This window comes from Marmota flaviventris, chromosome 8 (genome assembly GCF_047511675.1).
Source record: "Marmota flaviventris isolate mMarFla1 chromosome 8, mMarFla1.hap1, whole genome shotgun sequence".
NCBI lineage: Eukaryota > Metazoa > Chordata > Mammalia > Rodentia > Sciuridae > Marmota > Marmota flaviventris.
Genome location: NC_092505.1, coordinates 38,185,484 through 38,207,328, shown reverse-complemented (window position 1 = coordinate 38,207,328; position 21,845 = coordinate 38,185,484). Strand labels below are relative to the sequence as shown.

The 21,845-nt window shown below is 32.9% G+C and overlaps 1 protein-coding gene across 1 annotated transcript in view; it reads right to left on the bottom strand.

Moving 5' to 3' along the window:
• Znf654 (zinc finger protein 654) overlaps positions 1-21,845 on the bottom strand; it is a 78,672-nt gene that overhangs the window by 13,672 nt on the left and 43,155 nt on the right. The window contains exons 3-6 of the mRNA XM_027929072.2: positions 17,948-18,029; positions 6,004-6,139; positions 3,213-3,415; positions 2,508-2,647 (exon numbers count right to left, since the gene is read on the bottom strand). Coding sequence (XP_027784873.2) covers positions 2,508-2,647; positions 3,213-3,415; positions 6,004-6,139; positions 17,948-18,029 — 561 coding nt within the window. The remainder of the gene's footprint in view (positions 1-2,507; positions 2,648-3,212; positions 3,416-6,003; positions 6,140-17,947; positions 18,030-21,845) is intronic.

The following is a 21,845-nucleotide window of genomic DNA, read 5'->3' as shown; positions in this document are numbered from 1 at the left end:
CATGGCATGAGATAAGAGATGATGGTGGACATTACAAATAAGAAGTGTTTTATGAAAAGACGGATATGAATGAAGGGAAACAGATCAACTATATTTAAAAAGACATACCATAGCTCTTTAACAAATTTTAAAACAAAATGACAGTTGAAAATCAAGGGAGAGATATTCTACTCAATATCATACAAATGAATGTTTGACATATTGGAAATGTATATTTTTTTACTTTACAGCTTGTTTAAGAAAATAATTTGAGGTCCTTACAGACAGTCTTAGGGCACAAAATGAAGGGAATTTTTTTTCTTTTTGTTTTATGACAAAAATCTTTATTTCCCTTTTATTTCATTAAGTCATAATTAAGTCATAAGAAAACTTGATAAACAAAATAAATATTCTAAGATCCTAATAAGTTTGCCAGAATGGGTTACCAGATGGATTTTAGTTGTGTAACAGGCAAAGCAGAAATCTTAGCATGAGGTTGTAAAACTCCATTTTGAATGAATTTATGAGATCTTATTTTTACTTGTATGTTGGATTTTGAGGGAAAACAAGAAAAAAACACCTTGAAAATCACCAATAGTCCTCATTTAGAAATCCATAAAGTCAAGTTAATAAAGCTCAGTTTTCCTTTAATCAGAGGGTACATTCAGTATACAAACACTTCCCAGGTAGCTTATAAAGAGCCCTATTAACTACTAATATAATCATCAAGTTACCTAATTTCTAAGAGAAAGCTATAACAGAGTCTACAGTCACCCTAACAACATGGGGTTTTTTCCTTAATTTGATGCTTATTTAGTAGGTAATGTTTAACAGCACAAGCTGTTGTGTGAAACTGCCTAGGTTTGAATCCTGGCTTTACTTCCAAACTGAATGGCTTGAACATAGTCTACTCCATAAGACTGTGGATTAAATGAGATAATGCATATATCAAATATAAAATATAAGAAGCACTCACTAAATGTTGGACATTTTTGTTATTGTTGTTATTATTAATGACAATGAAAAAGAAATGGGGGTAGTAGCTTGCCCTGTTAGCTTGAAATAGAATAAAACTAGATTGTGGACCAGACACAGCAGGGTACATCTGTAATCCCAGCCATTCAGGGGGCTGAAATGATGCAAGAGGATGGCAAGTTTGAGGCCAGCCTCAACAACTTACTAATGTTCTAAGCAACTTAGCAAGATCCTGTCTCGAAATTAAAAATAAAAAGGAATGGGAATATAGCTCAGTGGTAAAGCATTCTTGGGTTCAATCCTTGGTACCAAAAAAAAAAAAAAAAACTTTAGGTTTTTCAGAAAGAAGGGTCAAAAAGAAAGACTCTTTGCTGGTTAGAAAGCAGGAGTCACACACACACACTGCTTCTATTCTTTTTTTTTTTTTTTTTTAAAGAGAGAGAAGGAGAGAGAAGGAAAGAGAGAGAGAATTTTAATATTTATTAATAATAAATTTTTAATATTTATTTTTTAGTATTTGGTGGACACAACATCATTGTTTGTATGTGGTGCTGAGGATCGAACCCGGGCCACACACATGCCAGGCGAGCGTGCTACCGCTTGAGCCACATCCCCAGCCCCTGCTTCTATTCTTAAGAGGCTGTCTGTGGCCAGGAGTTGGAAGATAGGCATTATTCCATTTTAAGTTCCCTCTTTAAAGAATAAAAATTTAACAAAGAAAAGAACAAAATAAAGCAGATCTTTCTGTTTGTTTGTTTACACTTGATTCCATTCACTTCTGAATAAATTAAAAGACTAAAGATACCCTATTTAAATAGTTTGCTAGAGCTAAGGGCAGAGAACATTCTTATCCCCATCGGAAAAGATCTACTATTATCAGTCATGACTATATTCCATTTCAGAATACAAAACATGATAATACTTTTAAAACTACTTAGAAGTTCACGTGTCTCACCACCATCTCCTTATTCTCTTCCACTATTTGCAATTCCAGTTGACATGGTCAATTTTTCAAATAAAAATAAAAATTTAACTAAGAAAAGTATACTACTCGCCTAGAAGACAAGTGCACTTCTTCCTAGGTCCCCTTCTCTAAGCTATATGAAAATTTTAATCTATAAAACAAAAATGTTCAAATATGATTTGGAACTATATGCCTTCAAGATATTGTTTTAAAGAACTTAAAAATTGAAAGCACTTTTTAAAAATCCTACTTAAAACTTTTAAATAGTTTTCAAGTGTTTTTTTAAAAATTCATGCTCCAAAACTTAATTTCAAACGTTGTTTCACTATAACACATACCTTGAAAATTTACACTTGATCTTAGCCAAAAGGCTGAGAAGCGATTTCCTTGAAAATTTAAACAATGAGTTACATATGATTATTTTCTTTTTAAGATATTTAATTCTTATACTGTTGTTCTTTGCACAAAATTTTTAAAATAGTTTAATATTTTCACACAATATTAAAATAGCTATGAAGTCCAAACTGCTAATCATTTCTCCCTCTGGTACCCATCTTACCATTTTAATTTCTGTATTAGGAATACTTACCATATACAGTACATATCACCATTCTGGAGCTGTGGAATAAGAAAGGATTCACAAAGTTGCAAAGCTAACATAGTCTTGCCTTCTTTTTCAGTGTTACAGATGATATCAATTCCACTCTTACAGTCTGTTTTCAATAAATGCTGTGAGAAAGGAAAAATCAGTTCATCTCATTAAAAATGTCTAAAAAGCTAATTTCATTAAGTATTTAAACAGAAGAAACTACTGGCAATGATGAATTATAGAGAAATACTTTAATGTTTCTTATTTTTACTGCATAGCACCTTCATTTTATAATGAGTGCTTGTAATCTCATTAATGCCTAGAACCTGCAGGCAAGTAGGTTCCATATTAGGAAAAGATTCATTCTTTAATCTTGAAAAAATAAATAAATATGAGCATTTAGCATTTTACTACGTTAGGTAAAAGGCAAAATCACAGTGTTTTTTGCTTTTTATTTGACCCTTTCTGTTACACCAAAAGTTCAAGTAATGTTTATTAGAGAATATATTTTATTAATTTCATTATTTGTTAATATCAGATTCTAATTCAACATGCATTTAAAGAATGGTGCCAAAAGAGAACACATCTAGATAATGTGATCTTTAAATCATTGGTATAATGAAAAAAATAATTCAACAATAATGAGCTACCCCGCCCCTCTTTGGTAAGGTTAAAATGGTAACTGGCAAAAATCTCAAACAGTACCTCACGGAATAGCTGGTCTTCCACAGGTGACATAAACAGACATGTGAAGAATGCTTGATGGAAGTACAAGTCTTTACTGATTTCTGGGTGATTTATACAAGATTTAATAAGAGCCATTGCTTCAGGTATGCGTTCACAAGCAATTAGGTATCTGGCACGTAGTTCAAAGAACAGTGGATTTTCAGAACTTAAATATTTGTTCACTATATTAAAAAGAAACACTCTGTTACCCTCAAGAAAAGATTCTCTGAAACTTTGTTTGAAACTTTACCACTAAAATATGATATCTAATGAGATTAACAAGTTATTTAACTAACATTTTCTTTAGTAAACTTTATTTATGAAAAGAATTTTCAATTATATGGTTGGAATAATGAAAATAAGAGCAATACCAAAACAGCACTCAAGAAATATTTGCTGATTTCTTCTCAGTCTAAAAAGTAAAAAAAAAAAAACCTGAAATTTAAGAAAGGGAAAAAATTAAATTTTCCTCTTTAGTTTGATAATATGTTTCAAAGGGTACTGGCTATGATGCCTTTCTAGTCTCAGATTACATAGTTTCTCTTCCTACAGCCCATTATTTTAATTACTATAAGATTAAAAAGCTGAATCCTACGTTATCACATTAAACCACACTAAATCAGATTAATTAGAAAAGCAATATGTTAGTGAAAAAACAATAATGAGATATATTTTATTTTAAAATAAAATTTATCCAAAATAGTGCCAAATAGAACTGCTTATTAAAATGCTCATGTATTACATAAGGATAATTACTAATTTATACCTATATTCACAAAGTTTGAAATATATAAGCACTCTTAACTACACAAGTTTATTTAGACCTAACAACAACCTTATGACAGGTCTTATGATATTTGTGTTATAGGTGACATTTCTTGAGTCTCAGAGAGGTCAAATAACTTGCCCAAGGAAAAAGAATTTTTAAGTGGCAGGATCAAAACTGGAACCTTTATTTTATGACTTTGAATCCAAAACTGTTTGATTACTTACATATGTTTAATCAATGAAGGGCTTATAAGTAATGTTTTATTTTGGCTTAAACATTAGCCTTGTAATTCTGGTTATGATATTATGGGCAAACACTGATTTGTAGTTAATACATAAATAAACTTCACCCTAATCTTTACTGTAATGATCACTAACTAAAGAAAAGTTTTCCATATTAATGAGGCTCTAGAGCAGCTTTTCCCGAAGCTTGCTAGTGTAGTTATGAAAGGAATATTTATTATTCTAATGTGATATGCAGTCTAAAGGGTCATTATCCCTTAGAACAACCAACAATAGGTTTGCTTTAGCTTCTACTCAGAGGCTAAAAATTCCTGTAGAAGTCTAAACTTTCTTCTCCCTTTTCCTCCCTCCTAAGCTTTTGTCTATCTCCTATCTCCTCTGGCCACATTTCCCAGTAAACTTTGCCTTTCCTATATTAGACTCTTTATACTTTTCCTAAATAATCTAACTCTTTCTCCTCAGCTTCAACTGTCTCCCTCTCCTATTTTCTCTTTTAATCCCTTTCCAAGATCCACACACATCTCTTTTGTATCCACTGGGTTCTCTACCACTGTCATATATACCTTAGTCCTTTTCTTAAAGTCTTATATCAAATACCCCACTTTGTACTTATTCTCCTGGTTTTCTCTCTTCATCTTCTCTCACTCTCATAGTTCTACATTTGTATCTGCAGGTGGTTTATTCTTAAATATGAGAATCACAGCCTCCTCCCTCCTTCAGCTCCACTTACAACCTACCCCACACTTAACCTGGCGTAAATGGAAATATCCTAACCTGCTCAGCATAATCTAGGGTATAAAGTATCTTTCTCACCAGACAAGGACTAACTGGTTCCAGGGTTGTGAGCTCTTTTTTCTCTGGCTTTCCTATAACTTCGCTTTATAGGCTCCCTCCCCACTTTCAAATGTTTCCTACATCTTTGTGCTTATATTCACAGCTTCCAAACAAACATTCTATGTTTGGTGACACAAAATATTCTTAAGTTCAGAACAGTTTAATAATAGGAGACCCACACACACCAAAAAAAAAAAAAAAAAAAAAGGATTAAGTAGGTGACAGACCCTCCTGACTCAAAAAGAAATTTTGGCCCACAAGGGTCACAGGAGGATTACTATTTGACAGGAGGTGATGTCAAAGAAGGATATAGGTAGTAAGGGAATGAAATAAAACTGAACTTCTATTAGTAGATGAAGTTTAGAGAAATACTGCTCTATGGTATTTGGAATTAGTATTAAAATGTATTTATTCATTTAGTTAGTCATTCATTCATTGTGTGGTCATTCATTCATTCAACAAATACTTATATTAAATAGTTACTCTACACCAGGCACTGGACTAATTGTAGAATATACAGTGTTGGTGAGAATAAATTCAGAGTTCCAGCCTTTATGGAGTTTCCTGTAAGGGAGATCCCATGTGGTTTCATGAAGTTTTTGTTTTTACTTTTATAAATAAGGATATTCTTTCTTAAACAGATTTTAAAACTATAACTGAAGTGATAAACTCCCTATAAATAAGTAATATTCAGTAAATACATTCTCAATTCCCATTACTTGAAATAAATATACCTAATCTAATGTCAAAAATCAGTCTGGGCCAGATCAGAATAACAATTTAAACATTCTTCATTTGAAAATAAATTACTCCATTATTCAGTATTATAAAATAAAGAGAAATGACTACTGCTGCTCTAATAAGGAAACAAAATTGTGTTTGCTTCTCACAAATGTTGGTTTTGATTTTGAATCTCCTGAAGTACCTATCTCCTGAGATGCTGGCTGGGCTTTAAGAACAGCTTGCAACACTGGATCTTCCCATGGGCCACCATCTCTAATGATTCGCGTCACCAGTTCCAGATTCACATTTCCATATCTGCGGAGGTGATTCTGGCATTCCTAGGAAAGAAAAATCATTTTGGCTTTGTGAATTTAAAGGGATAAAAACTAAACTTGATTATCACTGCCAGTAAAAATCATTAATGGCCAAATGAGATAGCTATTAAATTATAAAAGAGAAAGGGGTACTACTGTAACATGTAGGGTGACAAAATCCCATTAGTACACAAACTGGCCTTAATGCCAAAAGTTACACAGAATGTACATAACTGGACTTGGAAAATCCCATTAAAACAAAGATGAAGTGTAACCCAAGGGAAAAACTTACAGAATGCATCATTTCTAGGAAAAGAACCAGATTGGAAAGAAACTGAAAATTAAATGTTTGGTTAAAATTGTATTAGTACTCAAAACTTCAAATGGCAGACAAGAGCCGAACAAGAAGATGTAGACTAAGCCCTGCTCAGTATGCACACTCTGGTTTGCAGGTAGACATAGGTCCCCTGACCTGCCCTGAATTTATGCCAGATAATCTAAGTTGTGGTAGAAAGCTGGAAGATGGAGAGTTCTATTCTGTCTTGTTCAGTAATTAGATATGTAGTTTTGGGATGAAGAAATGACAAGTTGAAGAAAATCCAACCTATAATGTGAAAAATTTGTATGAGGTTTAAGATATATGTTGGAAAAAAGATACATATTGAAAAAGTGAATAATAACGGATAATTTGTCTACATATCTGTTTTCTTAAGGATATGTAAAATGCTTTGGAGAATCATTATAATATGGAATTTGCAATAGAAGTTACATTTGTAAGCAACATTAATATTTAAGAGAACCTGGTTTACTGAACTTGATTCTAATAAATTTAATTAGATTGAAATTTACAAGATTTGTTTGGCTGATTGTGCTTTTAGAATCATTATACTGTACTGTTAACTATTGTTTTGTAAGATGTTTCAGGAAATTTAGTCTGATAATTTCAAGATTAATTGAAGTCCTAGTGAAAGTATTATTTTTTAAAATACTGAGCTTGACACCTTAAGAAAAAAAAAAAGACAACTGACAAGTTAAATTTTTAAATATTAACTGTGTATCAATTAAAATACAGGCAATTGCCTGAATTTTTTTCTATGCTCACAAATACCTCAGACATTAAAAACTTAGTAAGGTTATAAAGCAAAGATTCATTATCAGATGAACTATCAAGCTACATATTCAAAGTGACTATAAATATTTTACTTGTATTAAATTGTCAGATTCTATCATTTGAACATTCCATATTAGACTAAAAAGTGATTTCTGTATGCCACCTTAACTTCCTGGCTAAAAAAGGAGGTTTCATTTGTTTCAAAAGAAAACATGATAGAAGAAATCAAATTTTAAGCAAATGAAGTCAAAGGATCGTTAAGTCTAAACATCATGAAATAAATCTTAAGTGTTACTTAAGGATGTCCCCAAATTAAAATAAGCAGGCAAACAAAAAATCTTATAAACAGTGGGCAAGTTACTTAAGCTCTGTGTGCTCCATCATTAATCAACAGCACCTACTTCATATGATTGTTGTGGGGATTAAATAATATATGGTATTAAAAAAGTGTTTGAGACAGTGCTTCATTATTAAGCATTCAATGAATGTTAACTTTTAGTCTTTTAGTGTTTTTTAACATTTTGAAAAGGTATTTTATTTCACAACACCCAGTCACCTTAACATTAAAAAAAAAAGACTTCGCTATTTCCACATGTGAGAGAATACATAAAAAATAAGTATAAAGTTATTGATCAGCATAACAGTTGTGAAACATAATAATGATCTATGGCAGAAGTTTCATGGTTAAAAATAATCATGAATTTTAAGCCACACACACACACACACACACACACACACTATTGCCCTTAAACTATTAGGAAGCTGGCCTTTGGTCCAATCAAAGCAAGAAATAAGGTAAACTGGACACTACCCCCTAAGTCACTGGTTAGCCTAGTTCTGCTGCTGAACCCTCAGACAGTCCATTTTTCTAGCTATCTAATGGTAATTGAGGCACAAATTATACAACTATTAGTGCTGAACTTAGAACTGAACTTAGGCCCAAGTCAAGGTGTACTGCCTATTTCCTAAACTTGGCTAAAAAAAAGAAATGTTTGGAGGTTTTATTTAAAATATTCTGGATCCCAATTTAAACCACTGAATCAGAATGTGTAGGGGAAAGCCGTGACAATCTACTTATTTAATAATTCCCACTTAAAGGAAACTTTGGGATAGTTGGATTTTGGAGTCTTTTTAGAGATAGGATCTCACTGTGTTACAAAGGCTGGCCCCAAACTCTGGATCCAAGAAATCCTCCTGCTTCAGCCTCTTCGGTTACTGGGACTATGGACACATGAAACCATGACAGTTGCATTTGTTTTTGATGCCTACATTTAATGTACACTGCATAAATGTTGTTATAAATTATATACTATCAGTCCTTCTAATAAAAGTTAGTAAATTAGCTTGTATTCAAGTTTTCTAAAATAAAATAAATAAATTCTATATTGTAGCTTTGTTTTGTTTTTTGTGTACATACTTTTTCTTTCTTTCTTTCTTTTTTTTTTTTTTTTTTTTTTTTTGAGACCAGGTCTTGCTCAGTTACTGAGGCTAGCTTCGAACTTGCGAACCTCCTGCCTCAGCCCCTGCGTCACTGGGACAGTATGCATCACCATGCCCAACCTCATATAAGTACTTCTTACATCAATATACCATTATTTTGGAAACCACTCCTATGGAAATAGCTCTTAATAGGAAACAGGAATGAAATAAAGATTTCATTATGGTTTATTTAAATGGACACGATAAAAGAGAACAAGTAAATTTGAAAATGTTTTTTGATTCCTTCTTCCTTAAATAGTATGTTGGCTCTTTTTGTATGGTACTCAACACCTCCAAAGTGAATGAGAAAGAACTTAAGTCACTGTAGAATTCAGTTTATTCTCTCCTGGGATATATATGCAAATTAATGTTTACTTAAATAATGAATTGGGCATGTAATATTGACTTGATCTTTTTTAAGTCATCTATCATTGTTATTACCTGCTACACTATGCTAAATATAATCTCCTCAGATATTTCCAATCAACCTAGTGTCTTTACCAATGTAGAAAGAAAACACAACTCTTTACCTTACTCTTCTTTTAGAATCGACTGTGGGATGGGATTTCTATTTTATTCCAGAAGTAAGACTTTTCTTCCCTGAACTGGCTGCCATTGTAATATGGCAACATGCATCTGTAAAGCTGTAGATTGATGTTAGATCCTTCAGAATGTTGTCTTGAACCCTTATCACAGAATGAAATTCTTAATACTTTCAGCTCATATAAAAGACCTCCAAGTACCTACTCATTCACCTATTACACATCACAAATCCTTTTCTCCAACCTGGTATCTGCCCTGTATCCAGATTCAACTTGTATTTTCTTGCCTATGCCTTTTTCTTGTGTCATTCTCTCCTACAACATCTATAAACCTCTCTAAACCCTATCTTTCCATAGTCCCACTTCCCCTGAGAAGCCTACATTACTTCAGCTCATAATAAATTAATTGTTCTCCTGAAGCAAAGTGTGTACCAGTCCACTTTCTGGTACCTCTCTTATATGAGAGCCATGAATCATTATCCTAAGTGTTAACATCTTATTTTCTTAGGTTGTTAAAAAAAAATTTCAGTCAGGAAATGTGCCAAAGATACCTTCTTAATAAATTTTTCATGAAAAGAGTGTTTTGTGGAAATCTGTGTGAAATGGAAGCATTATGGAACACCTATGTTATTTTGAATTAAATACAGATTCCAAAGTTGCAGAATACCACATTTATCAAATTCATCAGTGAGTTACTGTAGCAAATAGAAGCAAAAATGTTAAAAGGTCTTCAATAGAGTTAATTTTATGAAAGGCAGACTTTAAATTAAAGCAAAATCTTGATAAAGCTTTGAAATGAAATGAGAATGATCATATCATCTTTCATTATTATACTTTCACTGGTTATTTTATGGCAAAGCACTTCAAAAAGTTGTAAAATTTGGACTGGGGATGTAGCTCAGTGGTAGAACACTTGCCTGTAATACCCAAAAGCTGCAACCCCCTCAAAAAAAAAAAGTTGTAAAACTTAAGGACGTTGTCATTTTTTCAAAGGAACAATTATTATTAATTTTCTGTTCTTTTCTATGATGAATTCCTGAGGAATATTTACCTGATTTTTTTTGGGGAAAAAAAAAAGTTCTGAGTTTGCCCACATAAAATAAAGGGAAGAATTAACAATGAAAAAGTTATTTGTTTTTCCAAAGAAAGCTGTTATGGAGAAAATTAGTTTAAAATTAATATTTGAAAGTATTTGTATCATTACATGATCACTGTTGCCAAAAACCATTATGTCACGTATAAAAACTTAAAATCTTTCATTTGGAACATTTTAATGAGTTTTTAATTCATTTTTAAAAATTGATAAGTATTAGATTGGAAGTATGTATAGCTCAATGGTAGACAGCTTGCCTAGCATGAGGCATTGGGTTCAATCCCCAGCATGTGAGAAAAAGTGAGAAAGTTAGTATTCAAACCACTTATTTCAGGAATAGATAGACATATCCTAGTCAAATTTCAATAAAACTTGTTGAATTACTGGCAAAAGGTATTTTAAACTGAGTATTATGATTTAGAGTAGAACATATCCTCATTCTCTTCACCTGTGAGAGCAGTTTAAAATCAACCATCAACCCAGAGGCTCGGGAAGCTGAGGAAGGAGGATTGCAAGTTCAAAGCCAGAGTCAGCAAAAGCAAGGCACTAAGCAACTCAGTGAGACCCTGTCTCTAAATAAAATACAAAATAGGGATGGGGATGTGGCTCCGTGGTTAAGCACCCCTGAGTTCAATCCCTGGTACCCACCCCTCCACACACCAAAAAAAAAAATCAACCACCAAAGTAAACTGAACCTAAAAATCACTATATGAAACAAAAAGACATAACACCTAGCAGAAAAAGCACTGGAGTCTACCTAGAGAACAGGTCTCATTGCTATCTATGCTAAAAATTAGGCAACTTACTTAATCTATAAATTTTATAAAATGTATGAATCTTTCTGGTCATTTGTTTCACTATTTAAAAATGAGACTGGACTTGGTACCTCCTGCATTCTTTACTGCTTAAATTTTCTATGGTATATTTGATCTGGATAAACAAAAACTGCTTCAAGCACTAATATGCTGAGAATTCTCCTTATTTGTGTTAGGACACTCTTACACAATCTGCTTTCGGTGAATACTGAATTCTTGATATGTTGTCAGAGCTAGTTTCAAAGTGTTAACCATATCACTGATTTTGAAGGCAATTTACATACCTACTCCTAACAACACTAGACTATAAGAAGCTAATAATATAAAATCTCCCTTTATGATTGGATATTATATGTGAATAACTATCACTGCACAGTGCTTAATATCCTTTTTTGAGATGACTGCTGTTTTCTGTGTCAGGGTATACTGGCCTTTCCTATAATAAATACAACCTACTAATGCTGGTAGGTTATATTTATTGTAGGAAATATATTTTGGGAGGCTTGCTCTTGGCTCCTTGAGCATACCTATCTCAAATTTATTTACTCTAAATTTCATCCCTGAAGTAATTCTGCCTCTTGTACCTCCTCAAATTATACCTGTTTAACAGTTGAAGATGTTTTTTTTTTTTTTTCAAATAGATTATTTTTTAAAATACACAAAGTGTAAAGATTTCTGAGGTGTGATATACAATTATTACAGAAGCAGGATTAACTATGCCAATGAAAAAATACCAAACTTTACCCATTCAAACAAAGTTTATCCAAAGAATAGAATCTTAAAATGATTTGAGAATTAAAACCTTTTTTTGGAATGGGTGGGGCAGTACTGGGAATCAGATCCAAGATCTCACACATGCTAGGCAAGTGCTTTGCCACTGAGCTACATACATCCCCAGCCACTTAAAATGTAAACAATTTTATCATCAGTCCTTTTCATTTCTAGTGCTAACTGTATGGTGCACTAATCAAATATGTTTCTTTCATAGACAGTGAAATCCTTTCCCTATACTTTTCTCATAATTAAGCATATTTCAATTTCCCTTTTTCTTACACATTGTCAAAGTAGATTCTAAGTAAATATTTGATATTTTTATCCAACAACCTTGATTGATCTGTCCCATTTTAGTGTACATGGTGGTAACCAATGGACTAAAATAGTTTCAAACAGTATACCTAATTGTTTTATGTTTACTTTTGCTCAGTAAGGATGATCTCTAAAAGGGGGTTAGTTTTTGTTTTTCTTTTTAAAGAAAGGAATGAGTAGACATCAGAAATAACTGTGAACATATTTATTGTTTGTTTTGGCAAACATTCGTATCAGGACTAAGGGATTAAGACTACTAAGTATTGGTATGAAAGGGATGAAAGTCAGTCTCTGCCTACCAGAGAGAGAATATAAGTGGATTAGTACTTTGGTAATGGTAGAAAAAAAAAAAAAAAGAAGGGGAAAAGTCATATGTAGTCAAGATGGATTTGAGCAGAGACAGATAAGAACTTCTATTTAAGAAAATATAAATTTCAAATATAAATATTTGAAACTGCTCTTTCCAAATGCCTTGCTATAAAGCTAATATGATTATATTCTTTTAATCAGCACTATAAGGTTTTGCTTTGAATACCAAGAATAGGCCTTTGCCAAATTAAATCTTCAAGAAACTTTTTCCACATACTCCAGAAAGGGGTCATAGTCTACTTTTTAGTGGCAAGTCTGTAGTTCTATGAGAGATAAGTACTAAACTCTTTTGCACAAACCTTTGATTATATTTTGCTCTTACAATGCTATTACAATAAGATAGCCTTGGGCCTACTCCTGCTTGGAAGATGGCATCTCACCTTTCACTCACCCAAAGGACACAAAGATAAAAATGCTATGAAGTTACAAGAAAGAAAAGAAAGCTTAACTAAGGCCTAATTCTAGTTTGGGGAAAAACAAAAACAAAAACAAACAAAAAAAAGATCTCTGACTTTGACTTATACAATAACCCCAAAGTAAGGGGGATAATGTTTTCTCAAAGATTAGGGCAGGCTCATTTGCAGAGCTGGATCAGTAAGACTTTTAGATTACTGTTTTGGTTAACATTTTAGTCACTATCTGAGTCTTTTAATTTTTAATTAATTTTAAAAATCCTAACATCTGTTTTTCTCTTGCTTAAAAAAAGTAATATATGTTCTTGGTTTTAAAAAAAATTAGGAAAATGCAAACAGAATCATGAGTTTAACCATTTATTTGTCATTAATACTTGGATGTTCCAGTGATATTTAATAAAGCAAGTCAGGAATGGGACTTATATCCTTCTATAGCCTATTTGTATCTGTATAATCACTGCCCACTTAGCAAAGGATACCACTTTACGCGGTTACTTCAGCTTAGCTTTCCCCAGAATATACCTGATCCTTCCCTATCTTTCTTATCCCCATTTAGTCAATACTATAATCTGAGACTTTAGTTTCAGATTATTGTGGGTTTTTTTTTAACAATTTATATTTTTTTTCCAGAATCAGTTGGCATTAATACAATCTTCACGATAGTCATAATAATAGTTTACAAACTCTTACTTATTTCCTCAGGTTAGTCCCATTTCTTTTATTGTGTAAGGATCCTAACTGTAAATTCTTTGTTTAATCATATAGGATGCTTCTTTGTTATCCTGATAGAAGTCCTGTAGACACTTTGTTTTCCAATTATTTAACTATATATTTTTGTTGACCTCTCTCATAAACTATAGGACTTGGCAGCTGTATTATTAAATGTTTTTTTTCCTTCGAAAATCTCCACAGATATTATTTATTTATTCTGGCATTTGTTACCATATGAGTTTATTGCCAGCTTATTTGTCCCCCTTTGTGGAAATCCTGTGGGAACTTTTCTTTATTTTGAAAACTGCAAACTATAAAAACATATGCCTGAATAAAAATTATAAATTTTTTAAAAAGTAATTTTCACAGATTATTTCACAGCACTTTCAATTTACTAGTTTTATCTCCATGCAATATTTCATGTTCATAAAACTTCATGGAAGATAATTTGAACTTAACCTCAGCAAGAACATAACAGATCCTTTTTAAAATTTTTACCATTTTATCTTACAATGTAACTGATGAAAGTGGTATTTATTCTCTTTAATCATCTCTGTGTGTATATATGTATGTACTACTGGAGTTTAACCCAGGGTTGCTCTCCCACTGAGTTTCTCCCCCTTCCCTTTTTTAAAAATGTTTTTTATTTTGAGAAGGGTCTTGCTATGTTGCCAAGTCTGGCCTTCAACTTGCAGATTCCCTGCATCAGTCTTCAAGTCACTGGGATTACAAGCCTACACCACCACACTCAACTCTTTGGTGATGTTTATCTAGAACTTTTAGAACAGAGAGGTGTTTTACTAGTGGACAAATAATGTCTGTATTAATTTCTTCAGATCCAAAAAAAGAGAAAAAAGCAAGGTTTGTATACACAACAGTAATTTTGTTAATTCAGTGGCATATAAGGGAGTAAGCAGAAAGCTTCAGTGGGAGTTCACCACATCTCCTCTCCATAAGACTATCTCTCAGTATTAGAACAGGCAGAGTTTCATTTGGGTCATACTCTCATTTTCTCAATGGTAAGAAGTCTTTTAGGCAGACCCATACATTCCGTTTTTAATGTGGGTATAACAGTTACACTAGGATTTCCTGCTTCTGGGTCTCTACTATATTCCTGATACACTTTTCAGAAACACTAACAAAGATGAGATTGGCCATATACCATATCCCCAGGATCTGCTATTTCATCCAGTCCCGGTTACATGCTAATTGTAGGGGATGGGATCACTGGATACCCCTGAAAGCTTTTTCTTTTTTTCTCTTTCTCATATACTTCCCTATTTTATCATATTCAGTCAACAAAATATTGTTTGAACCATCACTCAATATGATTTTCAAGTCTGAGTACTTTACAAAAGGCCTTTATCCTAGTTTCCAAAATTCACAATGATTTTTCCCCTCATTTTTGCAATGTAATTTTGCTGGGTATCTAGAAGATTTTTTTAATGATAATGATGCGTGAGGCAGGTTCACCATTTGAGAAGTGTGTCATCTTATGTTGAGATAAAGAAACTTATTAGAAATCAAAGCTAAAAAGAAACTTAGAAGTCAAGAAATGGAATATCTGGCTATAAGAATGAAAGTTCATCTTGCAATAGTGCAAACAAAAATTTCAAAGAGAAATTAAAAATTCTTAACTGTACAACTCAGATTTTAGGAGATCCGAAATTGATAAAATAATAGAATAAGTTTAAGAGTTAGGTTTTGGTTTTACTGTAAAATCTGAAATTAAGGCATTAAGACTTGAGAATCTACATCCTGCATCAGACAGACCTTCAGAACAGTGACATGGTCTTTTGCATGGAATGCTATCAAGCACTTTACTAACTATTCAATGACACTATGCATGAAGTACAATTATCATCACCAATTTACAAATAAGGAAAATATTACAGAAATTACGTAACTCACAAAACGACAGAGTAGTGAAGCTGGAATATTCACAATTGAAATACGGGAGGAAAAAACAAGAAAGTATATTCAAATCTTGTAAAGAATATTAATATACTGTAACTCCGTATGGTCCAGGAATGGCACCAGCAATATCACATGGGAGCTTGTTAGAATGCACACTATCAGGTCTTACCTCACATTATACCTTTCCTATTTGATTATAATCTGAATTTTAACAAAATCCTAAAGTGATCTAATATACATTAAAGTATCAACAACAGGTGTTTGCCCCATTTATGGAAGACAAAGAAGAACTCCATCTTAATCTGGTATAATTCTACAAACAATGGATAGGAATCACTTAGAAAAATAAGACTTACACAAGTACAGTACATAAAAATATTTCAGCCGGGCGCAGTGGCGCATGCCTTTTATCCCAGTGGCTCGGGAAGCTGAGACAGGAGGATCACAAGTTCAAAGCCATCCTCAGCACAAAACATCAAGGCGCTAAGCAACTCAGACCCTGTCTCTAAATAAAATACAAAATAGGACTGGGGATGTGGCTCAGTGTTTGAGTGCCCCTGAGTTCAATCCCTGGTATCAAAAAAAAAAGAATTTTTTTCAAAAGGTGACAGACATTAGGATTTGCATTGCCTTTTCAAAGATCAAACAAAAGACTGGATAATTTTCAAGCTTAGCAATACAAAGTTTTAGGGAGGTATACATGGATTACATGTTGACCTTTGCTAGATTTCCAGAGTTGGAGGCCTAGGAAGCAACAATGGCAGTAAACTCAATTTAGAAAATGAAGCATGATTCCCTAAGAAATGGGAAGAAAAGGTGAAACCTCTCCTAGGTGGTAGGAGTTAGAAAACTCAAAAGAAATTCACAGTAGGAAGAAGTCACAACCACAAAAGGGGCAGAGATTTTTTTTAAAGCAGTAGGTTAGGTTTTAGTCTTTAGAATTCAGCTGGGATTAGAGCAAGAAATAAAAAATGTGGAAAACCACAAATTCTCCCTTGAGGGATTATTTTAATAACAGAATGGAAACCCTGCTTCTAAGAGAATAAGGATGTTCCCTTTGTAAATGTTATGTTTTTGTACTTTTAAAATAGAAATACTGTCTCTCAATAACTCCAATACACTTAGGTGGTTCCCATTATCAGTGCTCAGTTGACACCTCCATGAGGTATTTCCTGATCACACCATTTAAAACATTTCATTTGTGTTTTCCCCAATATTGCCAGGTCAATGCTCTCTTAATTACCTTAATTGTTCTTTTCTAAAATACTCTTCATTTACAAAGATTTGTGTTACTGTCTTTCCCTATATTAGAATTAAACTCTATAATGGAGAGTCTTTCTATTTTGTTTACTACTGGTTTCCCCAGAGCTTAGTGTCTGGCACATTATGGTGAAACAATACATATCTGAGTAAAAGTTCAAGAATGGGTTGCCAAGAACACAAGTGTCAAAGGAAAAGTGGAATGGAAAATTACAAAGTGCCAGACACTAGAATATACACTCTAATTAGATCTTGAGTTCCATGAGAACAGATATATTGATCTTCTACTATGGTAAGAATGGATGAAGTAGAAATACCAAAATGATTTATATAATACAGCAATATTCCTGTATACCATAAGCTTTTATTTTAACACCACAGTAATATATACACAATATGTTGGAGACTGCCACTGATGAAGTTCAAAACATATTTTCCTTTATTCCAGCCAGGAGAAGTACTGTCAAGATAAAGGACACATGAGTGAGCCAGCGAACTAGTTTGTTGCTACCCAGGTAGATGATAAAAAAGATCAAATATTCTTTTCGTCTACAGGAGGGATCTTGAAATATTCTGTCATTTTTATCTGGATTTATTCTCTCCTACACCAGATGCATAAAAAAAAAAAGCGAAAAGCTTTGCTAGGAAGGTTATTTTGAGATGAGAAAATCAAGGTATAGCTAAAGGAAAAGGGCATATAACAATCAGTACTTTACTTCTATTCCAGCCAAAAATGCTTTTCACCATGGTTAAGTTCTATATATTGCAGCAATAAAAAGTGAGATATATGCCCAAATGTGCATCAGAATCTACAAGGACAGTAGCAGCTCTGATCTAGCAAATGTGGAACTGGAATCTTGGCTATGAACTGCTTTGGAAAACAGTTAAAAATTAATTTTAAGATCTTTCTTTATCTGTCAGTAGTCTTAAACACCATCAACTAAGTGATCATAAAAACTTGCAAGCAATAAATAACCAATAAACCATTTTTAGGCTAGAATAAATGTGTACTAAATGTAGACAAAATATGTTTTACCTGGAATGATCCAAGAATATCTTTTAGGGGCTCTTCATAAAACTCATCTCTTCCAAAGAACAGCAGCAACTCAAAGAAACTCCTAGAAAGAATAAATGAATGATAACTTTCATTGCTTGAGTTTTTGATCCAATTTAGATGAATATCAAGTGATAATAGTTGTCTAATGCTAAGCATTTTATTTTAAACCATCTGGTTTTAGAAAAAACTATCATTTATAATTCAAATTATGTTTTCAGTTATATTTTAAAAGAGGTAGCCTAAAAAAATATACAAAAAAAAAATACTAAAGCTGCTATAGAATGGAACAATTACAATATTACTTATGCCCACCAATATCCACAACTGCAATCAAATTTAATGGAATAGAGGGAGGTAAAAATGATGACCATGCATGGCAGGGCAATCCAAAATAGGCATAAAAGTTCAGCTCTACTCTAGTATAATGGGCCCTAAGAAAAAATTCAAAATTTTTCAGAAGGATACAAGGGATGGGTAAAACTGACACAACAGCATAAAGCAAGAGTCACCCTGAAGTTCTCAGCCAACATTTATATTAGAGAATATATATTACCAACTATATCAAGTAAATAGCACTTTTCCTCAGACTCTCGGCTTACCTGGATTATCCAGCTTATAGCAGAACTGCTCAAATACTGTTACTAAATACTTTATGTCTTTTTAAAAATTCATGATGTCATAAAGAAAAAAATATGCACTATTTAGGAATCATGAACATAGAAGATTATAAAATTACTTAATATTTTTGACAATCCTAAAGTAATGCATACAAATGATTGGCCTTTCCAAATCATAGATTCTAATTCATTTACCATATACTCAACTAGAAATATCTAAGATGTTATTATTATAAATGTTTGCCTTTAATAAAAATAAATCTTTAATAAAGACTGAAACTTTAAAGTGGAGCTGTAACTATGAGAATAGTTTTAAATTAAAAACAGTTAAAAGTAAAAATGATACAGAAAGAAATAATCTTTGCTGATTTTCCTAATAAAACGCTTCAATAAACCATTTTTTTTTTAAAGTCAGCACACTAGAAAATTGGGAGAGAAAATTATTTCACAGAAAATACAGGCAAGTAGACTTTTTTCCAAATATGTAAAAATGCTCTCTTATTCACAATTAAATGAAAAAAAAAACTAAAAAGACAAAAATCCATTTTTCCTATTCTGTTTATAAAAATAAAACTGTCAATGTCTTCTATGATGGCTCCAGTATACAGAAGCACACTGTGATACCTTGTGGAAGAGAAAGTAAATGGTACTACCGCTTTTAAAAGAAATGCATTAAAATCATCAGAATTTAAAACACAAACATACCATTTAATCTAGCAGTTTCACTTAGGAGTTTCATTCTCCGAATATACAACACATAAATTCAATGATATATTGTTGTGGTTTAAATCTGAAATATCCCCCAAAGTTTCATGTGTTGAAGGTTTAGTCCTCAATGCAACAAGTTCATAAGAAGGGTTTTGGGAAATGGATTGGATCTTGATGTTTCCAAAGTCATCAATGATTAATCTATTGAGGGATTCATAACTGGATAGCATTAATGGTAGGTAGTGGAAAGTAAAAGAAGAGGCCTACTTAGAAGAGGCAGGTCACTGGAGCAGCATCTTGGAAGGGCATTTCTGCTCCTAGGCTCCTTCCTAGATTGCTCTCTGCTTCCTGGCTGCCATGAGGTGAGCAGCTTTCCTATGCCATGTGTTTCTACCATGATGTTTCGTCTTACCTCAGGCCCAAAGCAAAGGAGACAGCTGACCATGGACTAAAATCTGGAACTGTGAGCCAAAACAAATCTTTCATCCTCTAAGTTACTTTTCTCAGGTACTTGTCCCAGCAACAGAAAACTGACTAACACACATACATACAAGGATATACATCAAATATGCCTTTTTGTAAAAAGAGACTAGAAATCTCTTCAATATCCACAATAGGGGCTTGAATAAATCAAATATAACCATATCTATACAATGAAATACAATCTAAATGGTAGTGAGAATACGTTACTTTTATATGAATAAAGAAAAATTCCTAAGATATATTGCTAAACAAAGATGCAGACATATATTCATTAAAATAGTACCTTTTATCACAATTTTGCTTTCTACGATCAACTATAGTCCAAAATATTAAATGGAAAATCCCAGAAACAAACCATTTAAGTTTTAAATTATGTACCACAATCTGTTATGGTTTGGATACACAGTGAACCCAAAAAACTCAGAATATTTAGAGGTGAAATGATTAGATTAAGAGATGGACTCAGCCACTTGAATGGATTAACAGGGCTGTAACAGTAGGCAGGCAGGTTGTGGTTGGAAAAATAGGTAACTGGGGGCATGCTTTTGAGGTTTATATTTTGTCCCAGGTGAGCAGAGCTCACTCTCTGCCTCTTGGTTGCCATGTTCTGAGCTGCTTTTTCCCTGCCACACCATTCCATCATAATATTCTGTCTCATCTTGAGTCCAGAGCTATGGAATCAGCCAACCATGGACTGAACCTCTGAAACCGTAAACCAAAATAAACATTTCCTTCTCTAAGTTGTTCTTTAAGTCACAGTGATGCAAAAGTCGACTAAAACAAGTAGCATGATGAAATCTTACACTGTCTCATTCTGTCCCAAATAGGACATGAATCATCCATCCTTTTATCCCCTATATCCATACTGTATATGCTATCTGCACCTTAGTCACTTAATAGTTGGTTATCAGATCATCTGTCAAGTTACTGCAATACTTGTGTTCAAGTAACCCTTATTTTACTTAATTGCCCCCAAAGCACAAAAGTACTGATGCAAAGAGGTACCTGGAGACAAAATAGAAAGACCAAATACCTCTGATATTATATGACAACACTGTAGGACATGCAGACATATTTTTTTTAAAAAAAAAAGTATGTATGAGGTTTGTTACTATCCAAGGTTTCAGGTGTATACTGGGTGTCTTGGATGTACCCCTCAGAGAAAGGGGTCAACTGTGCATTATTTTTGTGCAGGAACATTCACACTAACACATATAGATTAAACACTGTCAGATTACCTTCAGATGTACCCTACAACCTAGTAAAACCAGTTGCCTCTACATAGGGTGAACAAAGATTAGGGATAAGGGATGAAAACGAGAACTATTTTTCATTACTGATCAATTTGTATTTATTTTACTATTAGTATGTATGGGAGGAACCTTATCTATTCCCATTATAATAAAGTACTACTAATAATTCACATCTCTCTCATCTTTAAAGTTCTATTGTACCCGTCTCCACTCCAGCTATTCCACACTTGCCCAAAATCCATGTTCAACACAGCTACCATTGTTATCACCCTAAAACATGAAAATGATTCCACTACTTAAGAGATTACAAACTACTGTTTAAACTGTACCATCTAACGCATGGAGCTTCACAGGACACACTGGTTTTGTATGGATAATGCATTTGAAAAGCATTTTAACTGGTTGTCAATATTTTTAAATTGTGATATTTCTAATCAACCTAGATTTCTCTTGAGTTTTTGAAAAACAGAAACCTTAAAACACAAGACTTGTATTTTTCTAGGAGAGTAAGCTGAGAAGCAACGGCGAACAGGGCATGAACACGCCCCTTCAATTTGTCAGTCTCCATCCACCTCTCTTACTTCTTTAATACACTGTCTATTTAACTTCTTACTTACTTTCTCTTCCTGTTCTAGTTAGGATTTGAGATCACTGATCTACAAAAAATCCATATTTCTTATCACAATATCAGAACCTTTTTGTGCCAAATCTGTCCTTATACACTAAGTTTTTACCATAATGTTTATGATCTCCAACCATAAGAAACTTCTCTCCATTTCTTTAAAAAATACTTACGTACTTTCAGATCTTCCAATC